The sequence below is a fragment of the Schistocerca gregaria genome, chromosome 6 (genome assembly GCF_023897955.1).
Source record: "Schistocerca gregaria isolate iqSchGreg1 chromosome 6, iqSchGreg1.2, whole genome shotgun sequence".
Classification (NCBI taxonomy): Eukaryota; Metazoa; Arthropoda; class Insecta; order Orthoptera; family Acrididae; genus Schistocerca; species Schistocerca gregaria.
In genome coordinates, this window is record NC_064925.1 from 417,712,191 (window position 1) to 417,737,442 (window position 25,252).

The window sequence follows — 25,252 nt, forward strand, 5'->3', positions numbered from 1 at the left end:
CCAAATCTTCTGGAACTAAAGAGTTTCACAAAAATTGTCTTTTTCCTAAGGATTTCCATTTAAGTTCATTGAGCATTTCTGTTATACATTTGTATGGGATGTGCCAACCTGATATGATCCTAGAAGTACATCTTTGATGAATTCATCAATGACTGTTGTCATGTCCAATTGATAAGAACTTCAAACACTGCAACAATTACTGTTTTTCTTTTATTAGGATAAAAGAATTCGGCATCACTTTTTCAAAAGTAATTACTAGCAACAACATTGATGTTTTGAAGTTGATGCAGAACAATATTATAATGCACAATACAGTAGAGCGTCAATTATCCGAACGTTGGTCAACCAAACGACTGCTTAACCGAACTGTGTACTTGCTCACACCTGTTACTCTTCCACCCTACCGTCCATCATCCCCCTCACTCCCAAACCAAGTTTCCCACAGTAGTCGCCGCACTGGGCCACCGCTGGTGGAACAATGCTTCTAATGGGGCTTTCACAAGGCGCTGCTGACTGGCCAAGCCGCCAGTCGCTGGGTTTCAACAATCAGCACACTTCTGTCGGCTTGGCACTGGTAGTAGAAGCAGCGGCAGTATCATAGCTGTTCGCAGCAACAGCTGGGCCACCTTAGAGTTGAGGCGTGCCGCTCCGCGCAGTTTGAAGGATTGCGCACCCCCAAGAAGAGCTTCTCACGGTGCAAACAGTCACCTTCTGTTCTCTGTTACGACCACTTGTGTGCAGCTTTGTGAATAAGTGATCTTGACGATAGAAAATGCTTAAACGTAAATATGTTGTCCTTTCTATGAGGGACAAGTACGAGATTATTAAAAGGTTAGAAGAAGGTGAATCTGCAACCACTTTATCCAATGAGTACAAGTTGGGGTAGTCGACAATTACGAATATAAAAAAACAAAAGACGAGCATAGCAAATTTTGTAGCTATGCTTGATTCTACTAAGGATCAACAAGCCGTAAAACTATGAAGCTCACCACTAACACAGATCTAGATGATGCCGTTTACAAGTGGTTTACACAAAAGAGATTGGAAAGAGAACCTATCTCAGGCCCCATTCTGTGTGAGAAGGCAATGCAGTTCAACGAAAAACTTGGAGGGCCTTCGAACTTTAAAGCGAGCACGGGCTAGTTAAAACGCTTAAGTCAAGACATGGCATTCATGAGCTTACAATACAGGGAGAAAAACTGTCTACTGATTCTTCAGCAGCTGATTCTTTCAAAGTCAAACTAAGAGACGTATTAAGGGAAGAAGATTATGCTCTTAAAAACATTTACAGTGCTGACAAAACTGGACTTAACTGGAAAGCTTTACCAAGAAAAACTCTTGTTTCACATCATGAATTAGCAGCACCTGGTCCTAAAACAAGCAAGGACCGTATTACCGCTTTGGCTTGTGCTAATGCTACTGGAAATCACCGACTGCCTATGTTCGTCATTGGTAAAAGTAAAAAACCGTGTTGTTTCAAGCACGTTAATATGTCAGCCTTGCCTGTTGTGTACACCTTACAAAAGAGTGCCTGTATGGATAGTACGATTTTTATGAAGTGGTTTCTGGACGTTTTCGTACCCTCTGTAAAAGCTCATCAGCTAAAGAATGGGAAGAGGGAGAAAACACTACTTCTCCTTGACAATGCAACAACTCATCCGTCATGTGATATTTTAAACGAAAATGATGATTTTATAAAGGTAATATTTCTTCCACGTAATTTAACCTCCTTATTACAGCCCATGGATCAAGGCATCATTGAGACTTTCAAACGATATTACAGGAAAGAATTGTTGCGTAAGTTATTGTTAGAAAGAGAAGAGGATGGAGAAGAAAGTCTCTTAAGAAATCATAAGAATATTGACTTGAAAGACGCGTCATACATGATCAGCGCAGTTAGAATAGTGTAAAGGAAGAGAATTTTATGAGAGTCTGTAATAAATTTTTGGACACAGAAGAAAATTCACAAGGTATGATTGAAAATGATGAACAGAATGATATGTCCAAAATACTCGGTATCTAAAAGAAATAGATTGCCACGAACGTGATGAAGAAGACGTTCATGAATGGATGAATATCGATGATGCAGATCCAGGACACCAAATCATGCAGGACAGCAAGATTGTAAACGTTGTCACTGATAAAGATGACACCGCCGGCATCTCATCAACCAGTGCTCCAGAAAGTGAAGATGAAAGTATACCAACAGCTTCTGAGGCGTTTATTTGTTTAGATACTGCCTTGTGATGGTTTGAAACCCAAGAAGAAAGTGACCAGATTCAGATATCTGTAATGAAAAAAGCACTTGACTTAGCTGCTCGTAAGCATGTAGACTTGCTTAGACAAACGTTACTTTTGTATACTGTGTGTATTGTTCATGCAAAATGCGTATGCATTTGTATACATTTTTCTTTAATAAACTGTGCCATATACTACACAGGGTGTTACAAAAAGGTATGGCCAAACTTTCAGGAAGCATTCCTCACACACAAATAAAGAAAAGATGTTATGTGGACATGTGTCCGGAAACACTTAATTTCCATGTTAGAGCTCATTTTATTGGATTTGTAGAGGCGGACCAATTCCATGGCCTCCACGCTTTCCTGACCTCAACCCTCGTGACTTTCATTTATGGGGGCATTTCAAAGCTCTTGTCTACGCAACCCCGGTACCAAATGTAGAGACTCTTCATGCTCGTATTGTGGACGGCTGTGATACAATACGCCATTCTCCAGGGCTGCATCAGCGCAATCAGGGATTCCATGCGATGGAAGGTGGATGCATGTATCCTCGCTAACAGAGGACATTTTGAACATTTCCTGAAACAAAGTTTTTGAAGTCACACTGGTACGTTCTGTTGCTGTGTGTTTCCATTCCATGCTTAATGTGATTTTAAGAGAAGTAATAAAATGAGCTCTAACATGGAAAGTAAGCGTTTCCGGACACATGCCGACATAACATATTTTCTTTCTTTGTGTGTGAGGAATGTTTCCTGAAAGTTTGGCGGTACCTTTTTGTAACACCCTGTGTATTCTTACTATAGTTGGCTTTGTATGTTACTTTGTAATACTAAAAGAGATGCCTGTTTTTATGAATAAATTTACTGTACAGTACTTCTTTTTGGCAAATAAAGATGTACAGTTCGATTATCCGAACAAACCAGTTTTCCGAACACCCATGCCCCCCAATTACTTTGGATAATTGACGCTCTACTGTATCTGATATTAATATTACTTTAAAGTCTCACTGCAAATATGTGCAGTTTACAACTATCTTCTGCACAATGGAAATAACTCTGTAGTTACATCTTATAGATACTTACCAACATTGAAAGGATACACTCTGTTCCATCCTTGAGGTCCAAATTTCCTTCTTTCAGCTATTACAGCATGAAAGTAACAAAGTGAAAAAAGGATTGCCTTAAATTCAGTCTCTTTGGAACACATTTCCAATGTTTCTTGAGTAAAGTTGTCCAGTGCTTTATGGAGATTTGCAAGCATTCCTGTCGGTGGTTCATTGGTAATTTTTATTGATGATTCTAAAATCCCTTGTGGAATGATATGAGCTGATGGATCACCTGCTGGTTCAGCACTCATAAAGAGCCTGAAAGCTGTGTGTGCTGATTCACTGCATTGTTCCATCTTTTTCTCCAGTGATGGAAGCCAGTTCTTTACCAGATGTATATTCTGAAGGATTACCCAGTGACCTTTCTGTGATGCAATTTCCATAGCTTCTTCTGCAACAACTTCTTGACCCTGACCTAGGGACACATTATGAAAATTTCTTTTGTCAAATGTGAAACCTAATTTTTTCCCTAGCTTCTCAACATCTTTTAGTGGATCTACACCAGGAGACAGTATGAAGAAAACCGGTGTTGTGGATGTTGTCTCCTGGAATGATTTTGCGAATTCAACATTACGGGCTTCTGTGTACTTGTTCCCTAGTTTCTCTTCAATGAATGTCCTCATTGCATATGTCATTCTGTCTGGTCTTAGAGACCTCATTATACAAAGTCTTTGTAAGGCTGATTTATTTTTCCATTCTTGTGGCAATTTTTCCCTTTCAGGTGTTTCTGCTTCCACATATTTCTTCCACCTCTTGGCAGCACCTTCTATGTCTCTATCAAGATTTTTGAACTGATCCATGTTTGTCAGTGTTTTAATACCTCCCCAACCCATATTCGTGAGAAAATCCACAGGGCTCACCACATTTGGATTTGCAGGAAATCGTAACAGAAAATCGAGTTCTGCAGGATGTATTTCATTGCTTGTAAGAAGTATCTGTATTGCCATTTGTGCCATAAAAATCAATTTGTCACATTCAAAGAGCCCACGACTGGTATACATAAAAACACAAAATGTTATACTGTCAATCAGATGCAAAACTCTCTCTGATAAAGCTTCAGCTGGTTGTGCTTGTGCAATTGCATTTTGAAATACCACACTGAAAGCTTTAAGTGAAAACTGATACATAGGATTGATTTTGTGCAGATCATTTAATATAAAATACAAAAGTGATGCCCTTGTGGCAGCAGGACGGTACTGTTCTCTTGCTTCATCTATTTGAACAGAAGTGACTTTTGCTTCAGCTACTTTAACTTCAATTTCTGCTGCTGTTCTCTTAGTAGTTTCTAGATTTGTGACTAAAGTTGTATCGCTCAAAATATCATCCCCTGCTGATGCCAAACGCTGCAGCAAATCATCTTCAAGCATTTTCAGGGTGATTTTGAAATCATTTTGTTGTTTTGTGAGCTCTGACTTCAGACTTTCAAGATCTGGTCTTTCAGCTTTGACCACTTCTGCTAAAATCTGTTCCTCTAATCCATCTCTTGTCACTGTGAAATTAATTAATGTTGTCTGTGCCTGCATTTCTGGCTTATAATGTGGATTTGCCAATTTTGTCTGCAAAATAAGTCGAAACCGAGGATTATAGTCCACTTCCTTGTCACCCATTTTTATTGCTTTACCTTTCTTTATCAGGTTACGCCCAAGTAGTGGTTCTAATACAGCATCAACAGATTCTCCAATATTCTCTAGTAAAACAGTATATCCCTCTGCTATAGAAGTTTCAATAACATCCATACAAGTTTTTTGACCTAAACGTACAACTTTTAGTTCCTCACCATACTTTGTTTTTATCCACTTGATACCCTGAAGTTGTGGATCAATCATCAATGGCCAGCGGGTGGAGTTAGTTAGAATAGTCGCATTTTCTGCAGACATGCGATCACTTGGAAGGCCTTCATTGTTCCAAGCTGCAATTTGAGCATCATCTGTCAGTAAGCTTAATGGATCCATACCCTCTGTGAGTGGTATTGCTGGATCTAGTTGTGCAATGAAGGGTGCCCAGTACTTCTCTTGCAGGTCAATTCGATATTGACGAGTAAAGCAGCCAACATAAGATATAAATGCAGTCACCATCAGGACATCTCCAGGCAACATAGAAGCAGCTTCTTTCAAATTATCTACACTGTCTCTCCAGCGGACGTTTTCTGATGCTAGACCATTGACTAGGCGATTTGCAAGGTCTATTGTTAAAGCTGTGGCATCAGCTTCTTGTTGGCATTTCTGTTTTGCAGCAAGAGCTGCCTCAAATTCACTAGTTAATGTTGCCAACTGGTCTTCCAAACTCTTCAGCTTCTCCTGAAGGGAACTTAGTCGATCTTTGGCAGCTTGAAGTTCATTGTTTGCTTGTATTAGTGCACGTCGCTTTGGTTCTACTACAACATACACATCATAAAATTTCATTATGTTTATAACCCATGCACACAGTCCTGCAGCTGCCTGTGATTTACTAAGAATGTTTTCAGGTACAAACTCAGGGTCTTTCAAATAAGGCTGTATAGCCTTTATAACTTCTGGATGGATGTGCTCTTTATCATAATATATCAGGTTGTTGAGGAACTCATCAACTTTGGCCATCATAACTTTACACGCTTTCCAGCTACGGTCTTTTGGTATTTTGCCTTTTGGAGCAAACAGCACCATAACAGCAGCAGTCACATTCACTACTGCAGGAGGAGGTGCACCAAAAGACTTCAGTTCAGTTAAATTATTTTTATTCAATGTATTAAGAGCCTCTTGTGCAGCAAGAAGTGCAGGTTCTGCTTTCAGTAATTCTTCTTCACATACTTTCTGCTTGGCACTAACTTCAGCTTCAATTATCCGCACATTTCTTTCCTCTTCAGCTGCTATTACTTTTTCTTTAGAAACTTTCTCTGTCTCTGTGGAAACCACCTGAATTAGTTTGTCAGCAGCATCATTCTTTTCTTTTACTTCCACTTCTTGTACTGCAAGAGTCTCTTTTAGTCCATCCACCTGCTGAGCAGTACTTGCTAATTTCTCCAAACCATTTGTCAATCTTATAATACGGCTTTGGAGTTCATCTGTTTTCTCATTCAGTAACTTAGAATACAGATTGATCTGCTCAAGAAATGTCTTTGGTGTCGTGTAATTGTATCGTTTTTCATTATTTAAGTATACTTGTGACATTTCATTAACAACAGTATGAACATAAGCCATAAAGAGAGATACAGATCTACGAACCTCCTCTGGAAGCACCTCTACCTCTAGCAAGAAACGTTCAGATACGGACTCCAGAGCTTCTTGTGGCCATTCCTGAAACCAATTTATAGATGTACAGTTTACCACTGCAGGGAATTTTCTAGCTCTTACTCTTAATGTAGAACCAACTGGTGAAAAGCAGAGAACTACTTTTAACAACCTTCGTACTCTGTCAATGTAAAATTTCCAGCAAACCTCTTTTGTTTCAGGCAATCCTGCTGCTTTTACTTCATTTCTCATAGCGCCTATAATATTTTCAATTTCATCATCTGCAAACAGACCTGGTATTTCACCTGATGCCAGCATGTCATTGACAAGGACAAGAAATTTTTCCTCTGCAACTTGGGAATCAGTCATCAGAAACATAATTCCTACATTCTTAAGTCCAGCTTTCAAATAGAGGGCTGCAAGATCTAATTTCATATCATTCATTGAATAGCCTTTCCGTAGTTGAATCTGAAACACCTCAAGTGATGAAATGAATGCAGACAGACGAGAGAGGGATTGCTTTCCACTGCCTCCAACACCTACTAACAGTGCATTTCCTCGCGGAGCTTCCAGAATTCTGTTTATACGGCAAACATGTTGCATAGCATCTTCAAACATTACCAGATTCATGGCAGCTACTAGGTCATTGTACTGTCCCAGAGCTTCTGCTAACAACCGGCTTAGTTGAGCCCAGTTGTTAATTGGCAAGTACTTACTTTCACCGATACCTTCAGCAAAATGACAAAAAATTAGTGGCTTGTCGAAAATGTTTTCATCTATCTCCTGAAATCCCTTTTTAACTACAGTAGCTACTAGCTTGCTGAAAACTTCTGCATCAGCTGTATCAACCAGCTTATCTCCATACACTCGTGTAGCCTCATGAATCCACAGTCGTATAAGATCTCTTGCAGTGGGCACACATTCAGCGATACTGAACAGCATAGCCTGCACACAAAAATGGTTCAGACAATAACAGCATGAATCAAAAAGTAAGAGCTTCATATACATCAATTGTAATTTTGATAATTGGGAAGTCCTAGGGGAAATAGAAATATTGGAATGAATAAATGTAACAAACCACTGCATAGCTGTTGAGAGGTTAGGCATTAAAAAAGAGATACATTACTGCAATGTATTTAAAATTATTCAAGAATCAAGAGCAGGAAACAAAACACCCATAACACTTATCTTTACCGATCAATGTTCTCAACTGTTGTAGATATTTGAAATATTTTTTTTTTAAATTATGTGTAGTAAATAGAAAAGGATTGACACAGAGTTGTCATTTATTTAATCCCTACTCAATAAGCAAGTTTATATAGATTTTATTTGAATTTTGTGTTCAAAAATGATAATTTGAATCTATCAACACAGTGTCAGAAAATGAAATGAAGGAACAGATATCCACTGAAATGGACTTCCATTGCCTCCACAGAGCTTGACCCCTAAGTATATAGTAAGTTGTTGCATTAACCCTTACAATATTTTAATTGTAATTGTGATAAGCTGCATGCTCCTTACAGATTTATCCTACAACACTGTGAGATGTCTACTACAGTGTTCGTCATGAAAACAGGCAGATGAACGTCATTTCACCATCTCACAGTACTGGCACTAGTGATAATTTCAAATGTTAGTAAAATTTCATACGTCTCTATTTTTAGTCTGAAATGTGATGCAGTACTTTCAAAAAGAAAATTACTGTTCACCATTATATATAATGAATATAAATGGATAGATAAAAAAAACTACTCCCTATGCAGCAGCAGGAGAACACACTATTGGTTTTATGTATGCAAACTTCTGGAGCCAGTGGCTCCTTCTTCAGGCAAAAGATTTCAAGAATAGATGTAAAGGAAGAGAACTGGAGAGGCTTAGGAGAAGGGGCAGATTTCCAAAAAATCACCCAGAACCCTGGGTCAGGGAAACTCAGCAGATGGAATGAGAAGGAAAGACTTTCCTCACCCCTCTTCCTTCCCCTTCAACCCTTCTGATGGAAGAAGGAGACGCTGACTCCAATAGCTTGCATACGTAAAACCTTTTATTATATGTGTGCTCTCCTGCCACCAATTGTTGAGTATTTTTTTTATCTATCTAATTACATTATATTGTCACAAATTGATTATTTTTGTTATTATATGTAATTAATATTACAAGAAATTTTTTAAGAAATATTTTTGTTACTGGATTCTGGAAACAGCCACAAAGACTAACATATTTGTGCTGTAAAATATGTATAAACACACTCAAAGTTATAGGTGCATGTGATGCATATTTTATATTGAAAACACAAACTTATTCCAAAATAAGAAAATAGAATACTATAAGAAGTGTGAAACTGTTACACATATGCAATAAAAAGTGTAGCTGCTGATGAATTTACATTCTGTTGGACCTTATAGGAACTCCCAGTGATCAAGTTGTTAAGAAAATTATAAAATCAGTTTTTGTAATAGCTGATACATTACTGAATCAAGTCACTTTCGAATAATATTTACATGCGAGATATCGGCATATAGCAGCACATAAGAACTCTCATGCCACCAAACCGATTCTTGTTCCAAGAGTTTGCCTTAATACAACTGAGAATATTTCCTACTACCCAAAGGGATTATATTTGCAGCTCTTACAGACCCTTCATCACTATGTCTGTCATCAAAAATACTGATATTCACTACAAAAAGTGCCTGTTCACCATTTCCATTGGATCTGACCCAAATAAATTTAACTGTGTGGTTTTGTGCATTCCATCTTTTGTCCAGATGAATCACAAGGCTGTTGTCCTCCGTATAGAATAAATACGTAGATTGCGAAAATGTAGTTCTGAATGTGGCAGTATCTTTTCATTCCACAAGAAATTTGCATCCATATCACATTTTCTTTAAATTTGCATCCATATCACATTTTCTTTAAATTTGCATCCGTCATCACACTTTCTTGACTTAAAACCAATGTGATTTAGAAGCAGAACAACATATGTTTGCAAGCCCTCTTACACAATTTTGTATTGTAGTTAGGTAATGTCACACATAGCTATATGTTAAGCACAACAAGTTCATGGAACAAAGCATAACAAAACACACGGAAGTAGTGAAGTCTGAAGACAGACTAGCTGGTATCTAATGTGACAACACTGCAAGGCGAGTGCAGGGTGAGAATAACAGTGACCTGGAGCAGTCTACTGTTATGGTGGTGACTATAGTATGATTAACACCTGATGTTGAGTTTTCTTTTCTTTGCAATTATGGGAAACATATACTTGATTATAAATATGAGCAAATCATTGCAGATGGAATCAAAACCAAGCCCCCACAGAACGTATCTCTGCCTACGTAGATCAACACCTTCAACCCATTACATGGAGTCTCCCATCCTTCATCAAAGACACCAACCACTTTCTCGAACGCCTGGAATCCGTACCCAGTCTGTTACCCCCGGAAACCATCCTTGTAACCATTGATGCCACTTCCCTATACACAAATATCCCGGACGTCCAGGGCCTCGCTGCAATGGAGCACTTCCTTTCACGCCGATCACCTGCCACCCTACCTAAAACCTCTTTCCTCGTCACTTTAGCCAGCTTCATCCTGACCCACAATTTCTACACTTTTGAAGGCCAGACATACCAACAATTAAAGGGAACAGCCATGGGTACCAGGATGGCCCCTTCATATGCCAACCTATTTATGGGTCACTTAGAGGAAGCCTTCTTGGTTACCCAAGCCTGCCAACCCAAAGTTTGGTACAGATTTATTGATGACATCTTCATGATCTGGACTCACAGTGAAGAAAAACTCCAGAATTTCCTCTCCAACCTCAACTCCTTTGGTTCCATCAGATTCACCTGGTCCTACTCCAAATCCCATGCCACTTTCCTTGACGTTGACCTCCATCTGTCCAATGGCCAGCTGCACACATCCGTCCACATCAAACCCACCAACAAGCAACAGTACCTCCATTATGACAGCTGCCACCCATTCCATATCAAACGGTCCCTTCCCTACAGCCTAGGCCTTCGTGGCAAACGAATCTGCTCCAGTCCTGAATCCCTCGACCATTACACCAACAACCTGAAAACAGCTTTCGCATCCCACAACTACCCTCCCGACCTGGTACAGAAGCAGATAACCAGAGCCACTTCCTCATCCCCTCAAACCCAGAACCTCTCACAGAAGAACCCCAAAGTGCCCCACTTGTGACAGAATACTTCCCGGGACTGGATCAGACTCTGAATGTGGCTCTCCAGCAGGGATACGACTTCCTAAAATCCTGCCCCGAAATGAGATCCATCCTTCATGAAATCCTCCCCACTCCACCAAGAGTGTCTTTCCGCCGTCCACCTAACCTTCGTAACCTCTTGGTTCATCCCCATGAAATCCCCAAACCACCTTCCCTACCCTCTGGCTCCTACCTTTGCAACCACCCCCGGTGTAAAACCTGTCCTATGCACCCTCCCACCACCACCTACTCCAGTCCTGTTACCCGGAAGATGTACATGATCAAAGGCAGAGCCACGTGTGAAAGCACCCACGTGATTTACCAACTGACCTGCCTACACTGTGACACTTTCTACGCGGGAATGACCAGCAACAAACTGTCCATTCACATGAATGGACACAGGCAGACAGTGTTTGTTGGTAATGAGGATCACCCTGTGGCTAAACATGCCTTGGTGCACGGCCAGCACATCTTGGCACAGTGTTACACCGTCCGAGTTATCTGGATACTTCCCACCAACACCAACCTATCCGAACTCCGGAGATGGGAACTTGCCCTTCAATATATCCTCTCTTCTCATTATCCACCAGGCCTCAACCTCCGCTAATTTCAAGTTGCCGCCACACATACCTCACCTGTCATTCAACATCGTCTTTGCCCCCCACACTTCCGCCTTGACTTACATCTATGTCCATACTCTTTGCCATTAAATATGTCTGCTTGTGTCTGTGTATGTATGGATGGATATGTGTGTGTGCGCGAGTATATACCTATCCTTTTCCCCCCCTAAGGTAAGTCTTTCCGCTCCCGGGATTGGAATGACTCCTTACCCTCTCCCTTAAAACCCACATCCTTTCATCTTTCCTTTTCCTTCCCTCTTTCCTGACGAAGCAGGAGCCGGTTGCGAAAGCTCGAAATTCTGGCATGAGGCAGCTTATTACTATAGGAAAATAAGATTTGGCTGCAGAAGCTGGACAGTTTCTATTTTTATATACAAGGGGTTTGATGACAGGAAATGAAATCTTGGATGCCGACATGTTTGTAATACTTTGTTCTACTTAAAACTGATGGTTTTAAGAGTGTATGACAGGTATTAACCAGTCATAATGAGGAATAACTTTACTATTCAGTTATGCAGATATAACTATAGCGGAACCAAAAACTTAAGGTTCACACAAGTCAAAACGTGGGATATCACATAACAGTGACAGTATATGAGGTTGGTGTGTAAGTTTTTAGTGTTTTTATTTTGCAAAATCGTTTTCTGGTTCTTATGGGTTTATTTTTTGATTGTAATTTTTTATTTGTTGTTCACTGTTACTATAAGAGTTTACATATTACCATTTTGTCATTTGGAGATAATGAATGGAGCTGTGGAAGCTTGAAAATGGAGTGCCAAGTGGAGAAATTAGAACATTTCTGACACATTCTCCTGTTTGTGTTCAATAGAGGGGTGACAGCAGTGGAGGAAGCCAGAAACATTTCTGCCATGTAAGGAGATAATGCCATTGCGCAGGGCATGTCATGGCAAGAAAATGCTATTTTCATTTTAAGAAGGATTATTTTTACATTTGTGACTCTCCATGTTCAGGGAAACGTTCAGGCTTTGATGAAGATCATTTAAACACATTAATTCACAATGATCAAGAACTGGCAAATGTGATTGACTGTCATCATTCCATCATGTGAAATTTGCATGCAATGGGGAAGGTTCAAAACTTGGGTGTATGGGTACCGCATGCTCTAAGCCAAAATCACAAAAATCAGCAGGTGGCCATATGTGCATATCTGACTGCTTACCATCGACTGGCTCATGAACAATATCGACCATTCCTATACTGTTCAGTTACTGGTGATGAGAAATGGTGTCTTAATGCTAACATATGGAAAAGAAAGGAATGCTTGAGCCCAAACAAAGTAGGAATTGTTTGTACAAAGACAAAGACACATCCGCAAAAGAGGGGCCACCATCACTGCTGACATATATTGCCAGTAACATGGTCCGGAAGACTGAATGATGTGATACTACTCCATGATAATGCTTGCCCGCATTCTGTTAAGACTGACGAAAAGCATTGTATAGGAGATGGGTTGGGAAGTCATTCCGCACCTACCTTATTCACCTGATCTTGTGCCTTCAGACACCTTTTACGCTGTGTGCTGAACAACCTCCTAGGTTTTCCTTTGCAGATGGATTGCTCTCCGAACATGGCTCAATGAGTTCTTTGCCTCAAAACCACAAGATTTCTACAGTCAGGAGAATCAAGAAGTTATCCTAGCATTGGCAGATCGTTGTAAATAGTGAAGGAGAATACACTGGTGTTGAAAATTAAAGCAACTAACTGCTATTTCCCCTTCCTGTGTCTAATTCATGATATAGTCATACAAACTGTCAACCCAGATGTCTGTACAAATATACTCTGCATGGAAAATGGCGTTCCAGTCAATGGACAACCATGCCAATGATAACATCAGGGCACCTACAAAACGAGGCAGTGTTTGCCAGTACCTCACATCACAATCACTTTGTACACATTCACAGATAGTGTAGTATAGCACAGAAGATGCCTACCAGACTTTCTGCATGGGTGGGCCATTAAAAGGATGGTAGCAGGACAGCCACAAACTGATGTGGCCCAATGGCTTAATGAGAATCGTTCTGTTGTTTCTCAGATTTGGCAACACTTTATAGAGACCAAAACTGTATTCCTAAGACCAGGGAAGGGCTGACTAGGAGTGACTTCAGAAGAGAGATTCATTATTTGGCTGTAAGGGCATGACAGTACCACCTTAGTAGTGCATAGTGCACGGCAATGGTGTGTGAGCCCGCAACATGCACTGGACACATTGTATCAAGGCAAATGGTGTGCAGAAGGCTTCCCATGAGAGGCCTTTATTGTTAGAGACCTGCTGTATGTCAACTTATGATGTGTATTCACAGAAGGGAATGCCTAGAGATGAGTCATCAACATGCCACCTGGACGGTCAAACAGTGGGCCAATGTTGTTTTCACAGATGAGTCCCAACTTATTTTGGACAGTTGCTCTCGATGGATTCGCATCTGGAGGCAGTGTGGAACACAATTTTGGGGCTGTAACACTGTGGTAAGAGACCGATATTGAGGAGGATCCCTAATGGTGTAGGCAGGAATCATGTTTACCATCTGAACCCATCTTCAGGAAATTGTAAAGGTGAATTGGCAAGGTTTAACTGCTAACAGGTATCGTGATGAAATCTTGGGATTTCATCTGCAGTTGTTGCAAGAAGCTGTGAGACCAGACTTTGTATTGATCAACAATAATGCTCAACCTCATAGAGCACGGGTGGCTGACGGTTTCTTGGAAACGGAAGATATTGCACGCTTGATGTAGCCTGCTTACCCTCCCAATTTGAATCCCACACAGCATGTCTGGGATGCATTAGGGAGATGGATTGCATCACATCAGCATCCACCAACCAATCTCCAAAACTGCGAGCAGGTCTGCAGGAAAAGGGGGCATGTCTCAACATAAGACTGATGACATAATTTACAGCATTCTCCATTGTTGTCAGGCCAATATTGCTGCCAGAGGTGGTCACATCCTATACTGAGCACCGTAACCAGTTGTTGGAATGTGTGTGTGCAAATTTGTAAAAAAAAAATTGCCTACCGTTATGCATGTTGCATGTGTTTATGGTCTTAATTGTTTATATTGTTTACACTTAACTGTACCTGTCTATACTGTTTCGTAGCAAAATAAAAGCAACTTTGCAAAATTTTTGTTTGATTTTTTTATTTTGGACACCAACATATTTTATCAATGACTAAAGTTTCTGTTATGTGTATCTGTTGTGTTTATTAAACTTCTGGAAAAATGCTATGGACTTATGTACCAACCTAATATGTCATAAGTAATTATCTGCCTTGAAAGTAACTGCTGATATAACTGAACATAATTTTCTGAAATGCTACTTAGGAAAATTCATTTGTGACCCTGAGTAAAGGAATCTATAAAAATTACAAAATGAGCCTATCAACAGATTAAATTGAGAGCAATTGAAGTGAATTCCCACAAGGCACAATCTGTAATGACTGGGACAGATATCTATATTACTAAATGGCTAATCTCGTTTATAGTGCATGGACACTGTTATGGGTTGCCTATCTGCCCGCTTCCAGAGGCAATAAACATTTGATCTTCAATGTTTTACATAATTATTGATCAATTTTAAAGATTTTAAAATTCTGCCAAAACCTACTCATTAAGAAGTATAATCCAATGCCAAAGTTTTAACACAGTATGCCAAGTATTACAGTTAGAAACAGTGTATAAGTCTTGTGGCAGTGTCAATCATGTTGCAGAAACGACCCAGACTATAGTAATCCAGTAGTTGAGAATGAGAGCATTTAGTGATTTCAAATTAACTTTGAAAATACATCTCAAACATTTTTTGAACTTTTTCTTGCTTACATGCGTAACATCAAATATTTAACTCATATATAAAGTAATCAGAAGTTTGAAACTGTATTATAAGTGGGAGTTCAATTCCTTAAAGTCAAGGGGTGGGAGGTTGACTGCTGTTTAACTTAAAGTTCCTAAGGTGGGAGCTGACATTTGGATCACAAGGAATATATCAACTACTTCCAAAAATACTGCTGGTCGATCATTGCGATCCATTCTTTTTAACTCCCTACACAAAGATATTGTGTTTAGAGGGATTATTAGTAATAGACTACTTTGGACCTCACAAGTGATTTCTTCAGTTGATTTCATGAATTTTTTTACAGTCACTCTCCACAATGCTCTATGGTCTTCATGAGTCAATACATAAAGTTTGCCCGGTCTTGGTTTAGTTGTAGTTGTTCCTTCATACTTCCACTTCACAATCACATCAGCAGTTGACAAGGGCAGCATTAGAAGTGTTGAAATATCCCTGATGGATTTGTTACTCAGATGACATCCACTGACTAGTCTAAGTTTGAAGTTACTGAGTTCTCATGGCCGATCAATTCTGCTGTTACTCTTTTTCAACTGACAACACAATACTCCCCACCTCCTTTTACATTGATGAGCCTGCCTCTCATGACATCTAGTGGTCATTTCCACTTTATGTAGAAGCATCCAAATACTACTAATCAGATAGGGAATTTGCCTTGAAATCAATATTATAAATTCTTTATATGACATATCAGCACCATGTGTTTCAGTCATAAGCAGTGCAATAAATGTGGCACATGATAACTGCCAGCTAACAGTAACTACTGTTTTAAAGTGCTAATACTGTGGCAAAAGCCATCTCAGAACTTCTCTGAATCGATTACGAAATGTGAAGTCCATGAGTTTCCTGGACTCACTGTTTGAAAATGGTGAAGCAACACTTAGTGAAAATACTTGTGCATGTAAGGCGACAGATGCTCAGGTTCACAATAGATATGGATACCTAAACAGTTGTTGTGTTTAGTGCAATATACTTAATACAGGGGATTTCAGGTCATTGCCTCATCTACATAAATGTATTTATCAGGAAGAAGGCTTTAGTTCTTCTTCTGGTCTTCAAGACCTTCTCCACAGAAAAACATACTGAGAAAGCCTTACAGTCAATTCTATTTCTGAAAATGACTGCTACAGAAAATACCAAATGGCAGTCTGATTCCTGTACCAACAATCCTCAGTGTTCTACTCAGAGGCCATTCAATAGACTGTCTAGTGTATGGCACACTTAATGATTTCCAGTGTGACTTTTGACCTAAGAGAATGTGTTGGAATCAGAAAATCAAAACTGAAATAGCCAAATTTCATCATCATTTAAAATGTCTCATACAACAAAAAATTGTGACTTAGCTAACCTGTCAATTGTAAATGTATATGCAGACTAATAAACTTAATGTAAGGTTACAATACATATGATGAAGATGATGATGATGATGATGTTTAGGTTTTGGGGCGCTCAACTGCAGTTATTAGTGCCTGTACAAATTCCCAACCTTCGATCAGTTCAAACTCACCAGATTCATGAATGATGAGGCAGGGGAAAATCCCTAACCCTGCCAGGAATCGAACCCAGGACCTCATGCTCAGGAAGTGAGAACGCGACTGCGAGACCACAAGCTGCGGACTACAATACATATGTTGTTGCTTCTTCAGACAGGTATTACTCTACATGGTTATCATTAAAAAATAATAATCTATGGTTATAACATATGTGGTGTTACATTTTTATGTAGATACTTTATTACATGGTCATCATTCAAGAAATCTTCTACAATATAATAGCATTTACTTTTCAAATATTTTCCCAGGTCTTTTTCAGTATGTTTATAGATTTGGGTCACGCTTCCCTTTCCAGATTCATATAATGCAGAGTTTTTTCATAAAGTTGTAGTCCGTGGTTAGATAACTTGTAGCTTGCCATTTGTCCATTCTCATACTGATGCAAGAAGCAGTTGCCCTCAAAAAGTTGTACATTTCACTTTTTCTCTCACTATATTCATGCTTGGAAGGGACATTAGATCTCTAGCTTTTCAAATAAACGTTTGTAGTGTTGTTTCTCTTTAGCTCTAATCATGACTTAGATGATCTTTTTTGTATTCTACAGACTCTGAGCAAATTAGTTTTCTCAGACCCCCAGAAAATTATGTTATACTTAACTACTGAAACAATATATGCATAATATAAAGTATTTTACAGTTACATCAGTGATAATATATAAGACATTCATGACATACACAGGACTCTTCAGTCAACTCATTATACTGTCTACATGATAACTCCATACCATATTTTTATTTACTAACACATCAAAATATTTGACATAGCTTGCAGTATCCAAATTTTTGTTCGCATAGCTCATATCACTTATACACTGTGCTGACTGTTTTATGGTGAAATGAATAATTTCTGTTTTTGCAACGTTTAATTTCAAATTATTACTTTTGACCCTTGACTCCATTTCCCCAAGTACCTGTTCCGTAAGGTGGACTAAGTTGTCATGAGTTTTACAGCAGACTGTTGCTGTTGAATCATATGCACAAAGGACGCCTGAACCTGCACATAGCGTGGTGTGTCATTGATGTACGAAGTTCATTAAAATGAAACGTGGTCAGTGTGTCTACCTTTGACTTACACATAATGTGGCACCACGTAACTGCAGATATGGTGGCGCCAATCTATAGTAGAGAGGATGATGCATGCACACCGTTTGATGTTGGATAGTGCCAGTGTGGTTTCATGCTGAAGAAAAGGTGGTCACTCAATTTATCGTCCACTACCAAACATGCAGGTGAGTAAGCAGGAGCAGTGAGGAGTAATTCGATTTTTGGCGGCGGAGGCAGTAGGGGCACGTGAAATGTATTGACGGAAGAAGGCTGTGTATAGTGAGTACAGTCTGAGTCATTCAAGTGCTGTGGAATGATTCTTTGAGGGGTGTGAGTCACTGGTAGCCAGCCCACACACAGCCAGTGCAGTGAAGACGACATTGTAGCTGTTTCGGTGGGAAATGCTGGAACATCCACCATACAGTCCCAACCTTGCACCATGTGACTTTCATGTGTTTGGACCCCAGAAATAAGCTATTTGCGGACATCGATTTGCAACAGATGAGAAAGTGTGTGATTGGGTCCAGGCACGATTCCGACAGCAGCCTACTAGCTTCTTCAAGGATGGAATCGACTGGCTGGTGTTCCAATGGGATCGATGTGCCAACAGTTTTGGTGACTATTTTTGAGTATGTGTACTATGTATAGCTAAATTTTTGTGCTAATAAAATAGTTACTATTATTTTATACTAGAGATTGGGTTTCATTTGAATGTCACATATAATACAAAAATAGTAGTGGTCCTAATACTGAAACTCGTGGAACACCTGACAGTAAGCGTTTCCTGCCAGAAAGGAATTTATTACCACTGTTATTAAAAAGTACCCTTTACTCTTGTTTTTCAATTATGATGACATCCAACTTAGAGATTTCTGTTGAAAACCATAGCTTGTCAGTTATTGAAGACACCGGCCGTAGTTTACAGTACTGACAGTTCTGGTAATGTCACAAAACGTGTCTGATAACACATTCTTTTACTGAAACAACCTCTAATTTTGTGACCAATTCATTTTTTGCATGGGTTGTTACCAAAACAACTTCTACCTTTTGTGACCAATTCATTTATTGCATGAATTGTGCTGCAGCTTTTCCTAAAACCGTAATGATTGTGTGAAACAGTGTTGTGGGGTGAATTATAATTTTCTATCTGATCACATTCAGCTCTCTCAAACATTTTTTTTTAAAAATTGGTAGCTATGAGAAAGGCCTATAGTTTCTCATTTCATCTTGTTCGGCCTTTTTATGAATTGGCCAAACTTCAGCATATTTCAAGCAATACATTTCTTGCCTTCAAATCGTATCTATTGTTAATCTGTCAAACTCTACTGGTGTATTTTTTATGTAAATAAAATAGAAAGAAACTTCCACATGGGAAAAATATATTAAAAACAAAGATTCCAAGACTTACCAAGCGGGAAAGCGCCGGCAGACAGGCACAATGAACAAAACACACAAACACACACACAGAATTACTAGCTTTCGCAACCGATGGTTGCTTCTTCAGGAAGGAGAGGGAAAGACGAAAGGATGTGGGTTTTAAGGGAGAGGGTAAGGAGTCATTCCAATCCCGGGAGCGGAAAGACTTTCCTTAGGGGGAAAAAAAGGACAGGTGCACACTCGCGCGCGCACACACACACACACACACACACACACACACACACACACACACACACACACACACACACACATATCCATCCGCACATACACAGACACAGACACAGTGTGTATGTGCGGATGGATATGTGTGTGCGCGCGAGTGTACACCTGTCCTTTTTTTCCCCCTAAGGGAAGTCTTTCCGCTCCCGGGATTGGAATGACTCCTTACCCTCTCCCTTAAAACCCACATCCTTTCGTCTTTCCCTCTCCTTCCTGAAGAAGCAACCATCGGTTGCGAAAGCTAGTAATTCTGTGTGTGTGTTTGTGTGTTTTGTTCATTGTGCCTGTCTGCCAGCACTTTCCCGCTTGGTGTATTTTTTATGTTAGACAAGAGCCCTAATTAATGTCTGATTGCTCTTATATCCTCCATACTTTTCCTCTTTCTTCCAACCAAACTTCTGAGTCAAAATGCTACAGATTTTATGATTGTCTGCCTGTGGTTATATTTGTTTCTAATTGAAAAGTATACATATTTTTATTTATATCGAATTGCAGCAGTCTATTGCAAAATTATAGACATACCTGGAATATATTTGACAGATCCCGCAAGTTGAAAACATAATGGAATTTCACAGCTGTTGGCAGAAACATGGCTCCCATCTTGCCATGGAGAAAAAGAGCAGCATTCACCAACTCTTGAGTTATCTTCAGAATGGCTGGATTAAACTTCAGTATAGGATTAGCCAAATGTTGGCTAAGAATAGAATGATAAATATGAAATAGGGACTCAGGTGAGGGAGTGCTCACAGCAAAAACACTGAAGTGGCGCTGAAGCCGTGGATTGATAGTGAAACTGCCTGCTGTTGGGTTCATGCAGGAAACAAACTGGCAGTTGTGAATGTCCTTCAGAGAAAGCTTGATCCGATCGTACCAGTGTCTATAGTCAAAGTACTGACGAATCAATGTGTGAGGTTGCACAGTGCCATAGGTATCCACTTCAGGCATATTCATATCATCTACAAAATACACCATGAGTTTGCTGCCTGGAGGCCCATAATTGCGTCCAGCTTTCTTCTCAAGTGGTTTCTCCAACACAGCTTGCAGCATTTCAGATGTGGTATAAAAGTTGAATGGTACATTTGTAACAATGTAATCTTCTGGCAATGCACTCAGCTTTTCTGCCACAATAACACTCTTTCCTGACCCAGCAGTTCCAACAAGCATCACTGGAAGGCCTTTCTCCATTAGAAGATCCATGAAAAACCGAAGGCGTGATGTCTCATTTGTATCCACAAGTAATGACTGCAAGGAAAACCATTGTCTTAGGATTATAATGTCTGTAATCTATTTACAAATTAATTAACATCTAATTACAAGGGCAAACAGCATATATATGTTTACAAGTACCACATTACACAAATGGCAAGCATAGCTGAATTGGATATGATCTCTGACTTGTGTATATTCAATAGGGCATGAAACACATGTACTACAGTCATCATTTGATCACCTGTAATCACCATGGAATGGAATATAGACAGAAAGAGAGAGAGAGAGAGAGAGAGAGAGAGAGAGAGAGAGAGAGAGAGAAGGCATTGGAAGCAAAGAAATGCACTGTTCTTCAAAAAAAGCTCCCAGATGTGGCTAGCAGTAACTGGTGAAATACAGTATGTAAATATGCCGGAAGAACTATTATTTCAGGCTCTAAAACCATCACACTTGGCATTTGTCCACTATGCCACTCAACAATGCAAGCTGCCACATTGCACAAATGCATGGTATCTGACCTCATGCATTTACGTAATTGATTTGCCTCAATGGGAAATGAATCCACCAGCTTCAGTGTGGATGCACAATTACATTCAATGTCCTGTGGGAATCTCAGAGTAGTGTGAGCATCAAGGTCATGGACTAGGACTAGGTGGAAATGTGAGTCGGCCGAGACGAATCCTGAGATAGTTCACATCATTGTGATAAACACTGTGTCTGGAAGGTACAGTGTTTAATGCAAGTGCCTAGTAAGCAGGAGATCCTGGTTTGAATCCTGATCTGACACACATTTTCACTCCCCATCACTGATTCTACAAAGTCTCGATGCAGCTGATATCAATAGTTCCTTCCCTTTCCTTTCCTTTCTCCCCACTCCAGCTTCAATTTATGTAAACTGCCATACTGTGTTCATCATGGTAGTGTATTACCACATATATAGACAACAATGCAAAACAGACTGAAGCAGAACTTGTCCAAAAACACACTTAGAAAGGAATATGATGCCAAAACTTCCAATGTAAGCAGATTCCCAGCTGTTGCAGTGCTTGAGTGCTATTCAACAACATAGACAAAATTATAAGTTCATTCATTAGGGCCTTCTGAAAGTGTGGTTGTTGCCCTGTGTGTGATTACATTTCACGATCAAGTAACTACTCTTCACCATGTACAAGATTCATATACTGATTGTTTCCCAATACGCATTGCTGCTGTAACAGAATGAACTCTGTTAGCTAAAACATCAGAGTATGCAAACTAATTTCATAGAGACCACTCATTCTCTCCTACCAGAATTCACATGTACTGAGCGTGGTGGCACAGTAGTTAGCACAATGGACAAGCTCTTCAGAGGATGATGGTTATTATTTGCAACCGGCCATCCAGATTTAGGTTTTCCATGCTGACACAATTACTTTGAAAGGGCACCACTGATTTCCTTCCTCATCCTTGAAACATTCTGAACTGGTGCTCTGTCTTTAAAGACATCATTGTTGATGCTGATATAATACTCCCCAATGTTGATAAAGTATAAGCACCCTTGCTTTCATTTCTTCAGATAGCTCTTCAGTGACTGAGACTGGCACAATACTGACTTTTCTGGCTACAGAATGAGAGGGAACTAGTGGGTCTTCGTATAGACAATCTCTATATAATCACATTGCCGCTGTTCTGTTCTAAATATCCTCTAAATTGGATTAATTTCTTTAATTCCTTCTGGATGTTCTGATTTTCACTATTCTCAGCATATATTAATAAATCCCTCATACCACAATCTAAATTTAAGTCTACATACATCTGATGACATGGAGTATATTTCAGTTCTGTAATCATTGTTGAGATACAGCTCTGCCATTAAATGCCACACAGCTCTGATATTATAATAAAAAGTAAGGTTTTAAAAGGCAGTAAAATTTATGACTACATAAATTTGTTTGATGACAAAAAAGCAGGCAGATGTCTGTTGCCATATATGAACAAGATGCCAATGCTGGTAGTCAAGAAATTTTGAAAATTGGAACCAATCATAATATTACAGTAAATTCTGTTCAATCACACACTCCTTTTAGCTTCATAAGTTCTGTAAAATCTAAAATCTAAGGTAAGTGCTGCAACCTATAAGGAAAATAAGCTTCATTAATATGTACAATTACTAAATATGCTACAGTCTTTTAATAACAGTACCAGAGAAGGAAAGTTGCTACTCACCATATAGAGGAGATGCTGAGTCGCAATAGGCACAACGAAAAGATTCACACAATTAAAGCTTTCTGCCATTAAGGCCTTTGTCAGCCACACACACACACACACACACACACACACACACACACACACACACACAACACACACACACACACACATAAACACAACTTGCACACACGTATGCAGTCTCAGAGAGCTGAGACCATACTGCGAACAGCAGCACCAGTGCATGATGGGAGTGGTCACTGGGTGGGGGTATGGAGGAGGCTGGGGGGGGGGGGGGGGAGGGGGAGGGATAGTATGGTGGGAGTGTTGCAGTTTAGACAGAGTGCAAGAGAGTCAGTTAGTCACTATCCTCACCCAACCAGCCCCCTCCCTTTTACTATTCCAGCACTACACAGCAGTCATTTCACCGCCACACCCAGTCTTTTAATTTATTTTATTTTTATTTTTATTTATCTCCTTTCCTCCTACCATACTATCTCTCCCCCTCCCCGCCCCAGCCGCCTCCTTACCCCCACCCAATCACCACTCCCATCATGCACTGGTGCTACTGTTCGCAGTGTGGTCTCAACTCTCTGAGACTGCATACGTGTGTGCAAATTGCGTTTATGTGTGTGTGTGTGTGTGTGTGTGTGTGTGTGTGTGTGTGTGTGTGTGTGTGTACTGCTGACAAAGGCCTTAATGGCTGAAAGCTTTAATTGTGTGAATCTTTTTGTTGTGCCTATTGCGGCTCAGCATCTCTGCTAAATGGTGAGTAGCAACTTTCCTACTCTGGTATTGTTACATTCCATTGTTTGATTAGTCTTGTAATAACATTACACAAAAAATGAAAAAAATATACCTTAAAAATAAATAAATCAGCTTACAGGATGAAGTAGTCACCACTATAACAAACACTGTGTATGATATAAGTTCACATCAACTCTCAATAATTATCCACTAGAATGGCAGTGAATCACAGAAAATTATTGTAAATGGTTAATTTTCTGGGACAATGAATGTGTATGAAGACTTAATTCTGCACCTAAAAGACATTAGTAATGTGCCTTGTCTCCCAAGGAGTTTCATGTCACCTACCATTTCAAAATATGGGCAATGTAGTCTCATGTGCTCCACCAATGTAACTTTCATATTTTGTTTCACAAGGTAAGATGTTGCCATCAGATTTATCAATTTGGGGACAGTATGTGAATTTTACAGTTTGGCATTTCATTGGGACAACTGCAATGGCAAAGTAAAAAGGGAATAAAGGACTTTCTCCCACTGATCAGCAGACTATGTTGGAAAGCACTGGAATTTATTAGTAGATTTGTGCAATTATGAAACATGAGCTAACTGTGTTAAAAAGAGGACTTATTTTGTGGAATGGAAATAATGTAAGACAAAGACATTCAAACTGTCATAAATAAGTTTAGTGTATTATCTGTAACAGAAGGCAAAATAATATTTGGTCGAACAAGAAAGTAGGGTGCAGCAGATAGTCATAATACAAGTTAAGAAGCGATCAGAAATAACATTTCCCAATTTATCAACAGACAGTGCTGAAGAACACCAGAATTTCTGAATATATTTGTGCCCTTCAAAGTGAATTTAAAAAATATGAAATATGAACTGTGTTGAAGGGTGAACCAACTTAGTGAAATAAGAATAATGTAATACAAAGATATTCTAACTGCCAAGAATAATAGGTTTAATGTGTTACCTGAAACATAAGGCAAGATCATATATGTTTATCAAAGAAAATAAGGTGTTGCATTAAGGAATATTCTGAAATTTTCTGAGATTCAGTGTTACTTTTAGTTAGGTAATTAAGTTTTCAGTGACTACATAATGGCAAAGAGCAGCCAGAGTAGGCACAGCAGACAGAGAAGGTTACAGCTCGGCAATGGTCATCATAAAATGGAGATTGACATGGATAAATTAAGACCAGAATCTACAGAGAAAATATTTACCATACAGCTAATATTTGGCTTCTACAGTTAGTTGGCCTACAATGTTTCTGGCTCATACTGAGCAAGTGTGTCTTCACTGAAGAAATGTACAGAAAGCAAAAATTGTACTGATGTTCCTCCTAGACTGCTGTTTGCTCCATTCAGCCCCTCTGTTATGAGGCTATGATGGTCATATGTATGATTCCTTTACATTACACTTCTATGACAGTCACTTTGTGATAGTTCAAGAAGTAGGATGTGGTGGAAGGTGATATATACCAATGCTTAAAAAGCCAACATGTTAATGGTGTATGAAGAATATGGAAAGAATGTTCATTGTTGTGCTCTGCGCATGTAGCAATATCCTTCTAGATATCAACCATCTCAACAATTATTTGTGAATCTCTACA

The 25,252-nt window shown here is 39.4% G+C and overlaps 1 protein-coding gene across 1 annotated transcript in view; it reads right to left on the reverse strand.

Annotated features, from left to right (window-relative positions):
* LOC126277970 (dynein beta chain, ciliary-like) overlaps positions 1-25,252 on the reverse strand; it is a 694,172-nt gene that overhangs the window by 112,158 nt on the left and 556,762 nt on the right. Inside the window, exons 30-31 of the mRNA XM_049977623.1 lie at positions 20,023-20,742; positions 3,323-7,496 (exon numbers count right to left, since the gene is read on the reverse strand). Coding sequence (XP_049833580.1) covers positions 3,323-7,496; positions 20,023-20,742 — 4,894 coding nt within the window. The remainder of the gene's footprint in view (positions 1-3,322; positions 7,497-20,022; positions 20,743-25,252) is intronic.